Source organism: Mastomys coucha, unplaced genomic scaffold (genome assembly GCF_008632895.1).
Source record: "Mastomys coucha isolate ucsf_1 unplaced genomic scaffold, UCSF_Mcou_1 pScaffold15, whole genome shotgun sequence".
NCBI lineage: Eukaryota > Metazoa > Chordata > Mammalia > Rodentia > Muridae > Mastomys > Mastomys coucha.
The window spans coordinates 21,233,280-21,242,870 of record NW_022196897.1 but is presented as its reverse complement, the minus strand read 5'-3'; the positions used below and the strand labels follow the sequence as shown (position 1 = coordinate 21,242,870).

At 49.1% G+C, this 9,591-nt stretch overlaps 1 protein-coding gene across 11 annotated transcripts in view; it reads left to right on the top strand.

Moving 5' to 3' along the window:
• The window catches only part of Ralgps1 (Ral GEF with PH domain and SH3 binding motif 1), a 244,145-nt gene that overhangs the window by 49,534 nt on the left and 185,020 nt on the right, over positions 1-9,591 (top strand). For all 11 annotated transcript variants that reach the window (XM_031369895.1, XM_031369902.1, XM_031369903.1 and 8 more), the window contains one exon: positions 498-548. In XM_031369895.1, coding sequence (XP_031225755.1) covers positions 498-548 — 51 coding nt within the window. The remainder of the gene's footprint in view (positions 1-497; positions 549-9,591) is intronic.

Genomic DNA, 9,591 nt, shown 5'->3' with positions numbered 1-9,591 from the left:
GTTCCAGGACAGCCAGGGCTATACAGAAAAACCCTGTCTCGAAAAACAAAAACAAAACAAAACAAAAAAGGAATGAAATCTTGTCAGTTGAGACAACACAGGTGGAACCAGAGAGTATTCTGTTAGGTGAAGCAAGCCAGTCTTAGAAAGATATGTGCCACATGGTCTCTCTTGTATGTTGCATATATGGAAACTGAAGTGAGGGAGTCTGGGAAGAGGGATAGGGTAGAGAGGGACTGATCTGTGGAGAAAGAAGTCCCAGCCTGAGTTATGCAGAGGGTGAGCTCTGTACTGCAGAGAGCTCAGAGGAGTTTGCATATTTTATCATGAAGAAATGATGATATATCCAAGAAGACAGATATATCTAAGCTGATTTAAATGTCACCCATTGTACATGATTGTTCAGCCATCATATGGTACCCCATGAATACTTAAGACTTCTGTTTTTCAATTATCAGTTTAAAAGCCTCTAACCCTGTATTCCTATTCTCTTGTAGAGTCAGATCACATTGATGGACATCCCCGTGTTCAAAGCCATCCAGCCTGAGGTCTGTACTATTATGTAATCCCACTGGGACTGGGGGTAGGGCTGAGGAGGGTAATCTGTTGAAGCCTCACAGATACATGTGCCCATTTTGAGTTGGGATTTGGGTTCTACTGAGAAAGCCCCATCTGGCCCAGTCTGGCAGGGCAAAGCTGCTGCTGCCCCAATCTGTGCTGTGCAACCTGCCTCCAGGCACAGGAGGGCTGTTTGGTCTGGAGCTTTCTCTGTGCTGATGTCACATCCTGGTGGCTGCCTTCCTTCTGTTTTTGAAACTGGTTGCCACAGCAAACCTCACATGTTTATATTAAAAGCATATGTGCATTTTTAGAAGTGACAAAGGGAAAGAATCAGTTTGGGACTTTAGAAATGAAGAGGATAAATGACATCCTCTAGTTGAAGAAGTTTTACCTAGAGTTCCTTTTCTTTGCTAGCAAGTAACACAAACCCATTTCAGAAAGCCAAATGGAGACAAGAACCTTCCCACAGTATCTGCATACAGGGAAAGCTACTGGGTGTGAGTGTTCCTACCATTAGCTTCTACTTCCCATCTTCCTCCCTCTCCTGTCTGCATGTGTGGCCTCATGTGACCTCCCCGAAGGATCCACATTTACAGCTTCCCACACTGACAACATAGTTCTTTCTCTAGCGCAGTATAGTCAAGTGGCCAGTGTGCTGCCCTCCCTGGCCAAGGGGTCAGGACAAGCAGGCACTGTTGATGTACCTGACTTTGGGTGAGCTGTAAGTAGGGAGACAGCCTGGAGGGGCCTGCCTCAGCAGCAGTGTGGACAGAGCACACCTATCTTTACAGTGACTGTGGCTTTCAATGCCAAAGTGCCTAGGCCAACCACAAGCCCAGCCTTCCAACCCAGGAAGAATCCATGCAGCTGGCTGCTGTGCAGTAACGGTGGCTATGTTAGTTGGGCCTCACATGCTGGGGATTAGCTGTGCATGCTATTTTTATGGTGATGCTGCCTTTCCCTGTCTTATCCTGATGTGGAACAGCTCACTGTTTCTAGTTAACAATTCTCTGCCTCCAGACTTTGCTGCCTGCAGTCATATGATGGTTGCCTTCATTCTCAGCTGAGTTTCTCTCTAGATCTCTGTCTTTTTTTCCCCTCAGTTTTTTGAGATGTGGTCTTATGGTCTCAACATATTTCAGGCTACCCTTGAACTTTCTATGTAGCCACAGATGATCTTGAACCCCTGATCACCCTGCTTTCGCCTCCTGAGTGCCAGGATTTCAGGTGTGTGCTACCATTCCTGGCACTGAGGCTAGTTCTGATTATATTCTCAAAGTTTTGATATGGAGCCCCTTACATGTCTGCGGCTTTGTTCTGCAACCTGAATGTCAATAGTGATGACTCAGTCTGTCAGGTGGCCCTCACTGTCCAGGTGTGACTGGGAGGCAAATCAGGTCCGAAGGGTGTCTACCACTCCAAAGACTCATCAACGAGGGCCATTCGGAACCCTTCTCTAGGGTACTGTAGCATGGAGGGAGCCTTACCAGGTGACATAAGATGTTGTGCCCAGACATTAAAGTGCATGTGTTTTCCTTTAAAATTTTATCTTGGAGGTATAAGTCTCAGAGTCACCAGGACAGCTGTCAGAGCATGGGGTTCCCAGACTAGCACCCCTGGACTTGATGAATCTGCACCTCTGGTTTGGGCCTGGAACCTAGTTGGTACTAAGGTGACTGTCAGAGAGTGAAGAGCCAGAGCCAACTGCTGTGAATTATTTAGAGCAACCCAGGCTTGAACTGCCTAGGCCTATGGCAAGTTACCCCAAAATGGAGGCCATTTCTCATTGTCAAACCATAGTTGGAAGGACCTGGGAGCTGCCCCACTTCTTTGCTGCTATTGTTATTGTTAGCAGACTGAAAACTAAACTTTTCCTTTTGGGATGCCTGCAGTGTAGTGTAGGACCTCCCCAGAGTGGAAGGACATGAATAAGGCAGTTGTATGATGTAGGGCAGACTTCCGGGAAGCAAAGGCTAGTATGTGAGAGGTGAGTGGGCTGGCCTGCCAGTGGGTGAGCAGCTCTGTGGACCAGGCCTGGCTGTGTGCAGAATGAAAACGAATAAGCAAAGTCCACATCCTGGACTCTGCTGGAGGCTCCAGTTACATGCCTTAGAGTGAGTGGTCTATAGCCAAAGCTCAGAAGCCCAGCAGCATGTTCTAAAACCAATGGCAGTGGCTTTGTGAAACCCCAAGGCCATTCAAGATTATTGACCTTGGTGACTCTTTGAGTTCACCCCCACATAGATAAATAATTGTGGCTGCAGTCCATGCAGCCAGGACTTGACTCAGTCCCATCTACCTGCTTACTACTGCAGAGCATATGGCTTCTGCTTTTGCTGGTATAGATGTGGATATGGTTTCAGAGAGCCCATGTCCAGGAAGTAGTTGTTGAACCTTCCACAGTAGGGCAATAGTGCTGACTGGGCTCTGGGCTTTCCTTGGGAGGAGATATCAGCTCTTTTTCCTTGTTGGCCATTGTGCCAGTGGCCCCAGATCTCTGCTTTCTCCACACCTTCCTTCCAGCATTAGGGAGTTATCATGCAGTCTGCTGACATTGTACTTAGGAGTGTGGAGTTGAGAAACACGGCCTAAGGAGGCTCAGCTGGGCCATGATTCTTGACATTGGATTTCTTCAGGGTTTCCGTCTAGCTGCCACTATGGAGAGATCAGACATTTTTGGATGGCATCCAGAGGTGCTTCTGGAACAGTATTCCAGGTAGTGGGATTTATATGCAACACAGATGTGCCATGGAGACTTTGATGGAAGTGGGGAGATAGGAGAGACCTGAAGCCCCATGCAGTACTCAGCTGTGTTTGTCTTTGAGTTTCTGGTGTTGCTAAGAAGGTAATTCCCAGTAGTGAGTGCTGCTCAGAGCCCCACCTACTCAGCCCTTGCCTCTGTGTCCCTGCCCTCCACATCTGATGCTCAGTGGCCCATTTACCTGTGTGCAGGCTTGCAGATGTGCTAATGTGGCCAGCTGTTGGGTGGTGTGAAGGGAGTGTGGATTCTGGGACAGGCATCTTGGGTGGGGGCTGCACTGGCTTCTTTCAACTGCCTTCCGATATACCTGCTGTCCCTCACTTCCTTTTATTACTAAAGAAAGGGAGTGCTGTGATGTGCCACATCAGTTCTCGCGCCTGACATCTGCTAAGTTAGTCCTGGTTGATGTCATATAGAACCTTCCATAAGGCTACTCAAAGGCCCTCATGGTATGTTAGTGTTCTAGTGGTGTGGTCTCTAGAGGCTATCTAAAGAAGCAGGGTAGAGGCCATAATGACTGTGGCCTGGCCTTGGAGTCCATGCCTGCCCTTCCCACAGTATTCTCCTAGCGTCACAGACCAGCCCTATTCAGTGAGGCAGATACACAAGGTTGAGCACTGGGAAGTGGGAATTACTGGGACATCTTGGTGCTGCCTGTCAGAGTCTGTGATTTTAAGATTCTAGTCATTGGGACTTTGGTAAGTATTCCACCTCTCCTAGTTTATGTTTCCTCATTCATAAAATGGGGATGATGAGCATCACATGTAAACATGGGAAATGCATGAAGAGGTACAGAGGCTGGGTCCTGGAAGGCTTAACCATCAAAGCTTTAGGGTCTGTAGTATATGCTGGGCATTGTGCTCAGTGATCAAATGACAATGTCATTTAACTCTCAGCTCCCCATGGGACAGCTCCACTTACAGTGGAGTTCTTTCCTCCTGTCTGTCACTGAAAGAAGACAGTGATGTGACTGTAGGAGCTAATTGTCCAGTGAAAAAGTGATGGGAACTGTGTTTATACCCTTGCAGCTAGCGTCACTGTATGTATTGTGTGTATGTATATACACGTGCATGTGTGTAAGTATGTATGTATGTATGTATGTATGTTTGTATATGTGTGTATGAATGTGCATATGTATGTTCCTATGTATGTATGTGTGTGTGCATGTATGTATGTATGTATGTATGTGTGGATGTGTGTATTTATGTATGTATGTGTATGTGTGCATGTGTGTATGTGTGCATGTGTGTATGAATGTATGTATATGTGTGTGTATGAATGTGTGTATGTATGTACCTGTGTATGTGTATGTATGTATGTGCATGTGACAGTGATGATGGTTTGTGTGTGTTCTGTCTGTTCTTAGTAAGCAATCCTTGGTGGTGAGTTTGTGGTGTTTATACTTCCCAAGTGTTTCTGTCAGTTTTGCTCACATTCCTTTGCTATGTAAGCTGTCCTGTCCTTGGCTGACAGGTGATGTCAACATTGGCCCTGAAACCTTTTAACATGACTCCGCTGGTGTTGACTGCTTCATGCTTTTTGGCCCAGTAAGGTGCTTAGAGTTCTGTCAGCTTTGTTGCTGAGGCCTGCATCAGGCCTCCTCGGGGCTGTGAGTCTCTTGTTGAGATGGTGTTAAGATGCCAATCTGCATGGAAGAGGGTAATGCTGGAGTGCCGTTGCTTTTAGTCCTTTTTGGTGGATGGAGCCTGGGTAGAGCTATTTTCTAAGAGAAAAGCTTCAATTTCATAGCTAGTGTAGCTGTTCCCTCAGGGCCTCTCTCAGGCCTTGGTGTAGGTGAGCTTTGCTTGTAAGAATGAACACGAGCAGCTGTGTGGATGCTGAGCTGAAGTGGCAAGAGGCTTGGCAAACTTCTACTAGCTTCCTCTAGGCCTCTTGACATTTCCACTCACCACAGTGTACCAGCTGCTGCTCATGGCTCAGTCTCAGTCCCCAGTGAAGACGCTGCAGATAACCTGCACTAAGCCAAAGGACCCCCCACCCACCCTGGAACACGATGGCATGTTCCATTCCCGGTCTGTGAGTGAGGAGTGGGGGTATAATCTCCGCAGGGCCGAGCTGATGAGCGAGGGAGCACATTCCTTACATGCTGGTGTCTTGTCTTAGAGGCTGACAAGGTCTTCCCAGTTCTTATCTGCCCTTATCCTGATGTTCCTTAATGATCTTGATTTTCCTTGTATTTTATTTAACAATAGCAGTTTTAGTTACTTTTCCTGTATTGTCCTAACACACATGTCTGTGCACGCACACAGGATGGAGGTGGGGTGGGTGCTTTAAAATAGCAACGCCTTTACTGCCGCTAGCCACTAACCGCTAACCAGCAGACTACTGGTTCAAGTTTCCCACTTTGTGATTCTGTTTGTAGTATTTCCTTTCTTCTGGTCATCTCTCCCTCCTCCCTTTCACACATCTCAATGGGCCTTCCTTCTTTTCTTTGCCTCCAAGGCCTTCAGAAGAAGGTGGTCACAGGCTACTGGTTCTGGAGGTCTGTACTCTGAGAGGCTCTGGTGTGATCCTGGTGCCTGGAGTTGTCCCGATTATGGAATGGAGAAGGGCCAATACCCAGGGAGAGGAGCATCTTGGCTCGTGTTTTCTGACTGGCTCAGGCCAGGGCATCTCAGGAGCAGAGCCTTCTGGGTGCTCAGTGGTCACTTTTCCCAAAGAGGAGTTGTACCTGGTGAGCTCAGCCATTGAGAGATTTGAATTCAATGTTCCCACTGCTGGGACTAGAATGTAGCACTATGACTCATACTCTTCTCTATGAGGGTACCACAAGGCCTCACCCCCGGACTCAAAAGGAATGGCAGAGTGTAAGGAATGTGGAGGTCACAAGCATGGGACATGATTGTGCTGGTTCGTGCTAACTCTTAATAAGTGACTAGTTTTATAAAGAGTTGGCAGCTTAACATACATGTAATTTTGTGGCATTCTGCTTATAGCTAGGATGCTGTTGCCACCCAGAAAAATTGGGTAGCAGGCTCTGGTTGGATTCCTGCCTGCCAGAGCTCAGGCAATGCTACACCATGAGGGGGTCCATTTGAGGGGTCCTAGTGGCTGCAGCCTGCTTAACCTGGCATGTTTCAGCATAGTATTTTGTGTCCACAGTATTCCCTACCAAGTCTGTCACACTCACATCCCAGCTCACAGAACTGAGGCTCCCGCAGTTCCTCAGAGGCACCAAGCCGCAGCATGGCAGATCTCTGTTCTCAAACTAAGCTGGAAATGGACATGGTCTAGGCTGTGCTCAGCCCATGGCCCTATCAGAGTTGAGCTACTGCTTACTAACTGTATATACCGTCTGTCAGAACTGGGATAGGTGTGGCTGCTCTCATCCCAGCTAAGATGCCGGACCACTGCTTACTCTCATTATGTTACAGTTTCCTTGTGTGTGATGTGGGGGATGTGATCTTGTTTTGTTTTGTTTTGTTTTTAACTTACAGCAGGTACACAGTAACTTGGTCAGTGTCAGTAGTTGGTGGTCATTGCTGCTGCTTAGTCTGAGTTGGCTCTGTGTATTGTGGATGGGAGGTCTTCACTGCAGGATTACTCAACTAAGCCTATTCAGGAGCAGCACCCTGAAGGACACAGCAGAGTGACTGCACCTGTACCAAGCCTTTGGGACTGGTGTCCAGATCCCAGCCAACCCTAGGAGGAACTTGCACCAGGAGGAGCCTTAAACATAGAGGAGTGGGAAAGGGATTGTATCTCATTGGTGAGGCTGGTATGAAAGGAGAGTTTGTGTTAGTTCTCACTGCTGTGACCATCTGACTAATGCAACTCAAGGATGGGAGGGAGGCTTATTTTGGTTCATGGTTTGCCAGTGGTAGCCAGGCATGGCAGCATGGAATGTGAGGCAGCTGGCCTCTTGGCATCTACAGTCAAGAATAGAGTGGTGAGCAGTCATGTTTAGCTCTCTTTCTCCTTCTTGTTCAGTGCTGGATCTGAGCCGTGGGCTGCTGCTGCTGGCCACGTTAAGGAGACAACTTCAGTTAACAACTTTAAAAATGCCCTGAGAGACTTGCCCAGTGGCTTGTCATCTGGTGACTGTAGATCCTGTCAAGTTGAGGATGTTAACCATCATGACCTGAAAAGGGAGTTTCATGTGCAGTGAAGACAGACAGTGTGTTGGCAGCATTCAGTGCTGCTCTGCCTGGTGTTCTGGGGCTTTCTTTCTGTCCTCTGCTCCTCCAGGGCATCATTAAAGGATGCTGGCTACAGACGAGAGCTTCCCAAAAGTCTGTGTTGTTCTGTCACCAGCTGCAGTCGGGACAGAGGCAAGTGGCTGAGTGTCCAGCAAGCCTGGCACCATTAAACAAGTCATCACAAGCACCAGATTTGGCAAGATGCCAAGCTTGCCCAGGTGCCCTCCTCTCCCCACAGTGCCCCTTCTCTACAGCCAGATCTCCCAGGAGTCAGACCCACCTTTCCTCAGTCCGCTGTGCCAGAGAGACGAGGGTAACAGGAACGGCATGAGGCAGACATGCAAATAAAAGCAGACAAGAAGTAGCCAGGCCACGGGGCACTGGAGGGTTGGGGAAAACACGCAGTGAGCATAGTGCGGGGTGGGTGAATGAGGGAGCCAAGAAGGCCAGCAGCCCAGACACTGCAGAAGTAGAATGTCCCAGCTCCCATGTGTCTGAGGGCTGCGCAAGTTGGTTATCACAGAGAGTGTGTTCAGGCTCTACAAGATCAGGGCTACAGCTCAAGGGACAGGGACCGATAGTGAGGTCCACAGCAAAGGAAGTGGCAAGAAAAGAGCCACAAAGCCTAGCTCTAGAGATTCAGTAGCACACACAGGACCCCTGGGGCATCTTCAGGGAGCAAGAGCTTTTGAAAGGGTCTGGACTGGGCAGGTAGATTCTCTGGCTCTAAGTTGGGCATGTAAAGGCAGGGAGCTTTAGGTGGACTCAGCTCCAGAGTTTGAGCTTAGTGCTGAAGGATTTTTAAAAGGAGAAAGCATTTTACCCCTTTGTAGCTGTCTACTCCGAGATAGACCTCTCTGGAGGTCCGGGGATTCTGCAGGGCTGTAGATCTGAAGAGTGGTGGTGAGAATGGGAAGTCTGGTGAGGGCCGCTTCCAGCTGCTGTGAGGGCAAGCAGAGAAGAGGACCAGGGGCCTGAGGTAGTGGGCACAGATCCTAGAGTAGGATGATTCTAGCACAGCTCGGGACTCAGCAGCCTATGGGGAGTGAGGTTAAAAGGAACAGAGGTTCAGGCAGCATGGATGACTCTGGAGAATGAGAAGGTAGAGGTGGGGGTGGGGGAGTGCAGTTTGGGGGTTGGACAAGCTCTGCTAACTGTGTATGAGTGATGGCTGTGCTGTGGGGCAGGGGCTGAGATGGAGTTGAGGACAAAGGCCCTGAGATGAGGGTCTGAGGGCAAGAAGGGGAAGGTGGACCTGTACCTAAAGGCAAGAGAACAGACAGCACTGTGGATGGACCCACAACCAGGAAGGTAAGACCCAGAATGTACAAGCCACCTTCCCTGGGCACCAGGCATTAGGCCAACCAGGCAGGAAGGTTTGAATAGACGTTCACCATCTTCCTGCCTCACTGTTTGTGGCCTCGGAGAGGACAGCCTCTGGACAGTAAAGAGGTGGGGGATTGAGAACCAAATGTTTGAGGCAAAGGGGCATTGTGTGAAGAATGATTTCAACTTATCCTCCTGTGGAGCTGGAGACCTGACTGCCATCTGTGGTATATTTGCTGCTATGTACACAGGCCGGACTGTAGGAGCCCAGGGCTCAGTGCAGGCCCACAGTTCCCCAGCAGGGGCGCACTGGACTTCAGGGAGACACTGCTGTGTGGGTTAGGAGCTGACCCTCTGACCTATTGTCTGGCTGTGCTGCCTGCTCTGAAGACATGGACATTCCAGAGAGCCGAGATCAATGTTGGATGTGGGACAAACCCTGTGTGTCCTCGATTCTCTTTGGCCCTGGGATGGGGGGAGAGCTGCCAGCAGGCAGTCGCCTGTGGTGAGGAGCTGGGTTTCACTGACATCATTGAAACCCCTCTCTCAGGTCAAGTTCTGGGCAGTGTGCACAGACCGTTTCCCTCTATGTTACCCAGCAAAGCCACAGCCACTTCTCCTTTCATGGATGGCAAAGCCCTCATCAGCCCTGGCTCCCATGTTTCCTTTGGAGCCAGAGACTTGTTTCTCTGGCCATCTTCCTGACCTGCCTAGAGCCTTCCCTCCTCTGTTCTGCTCAGGAGGCAGGCTATACTTCTTCATCAGCCCATGGGCTCTGTAATA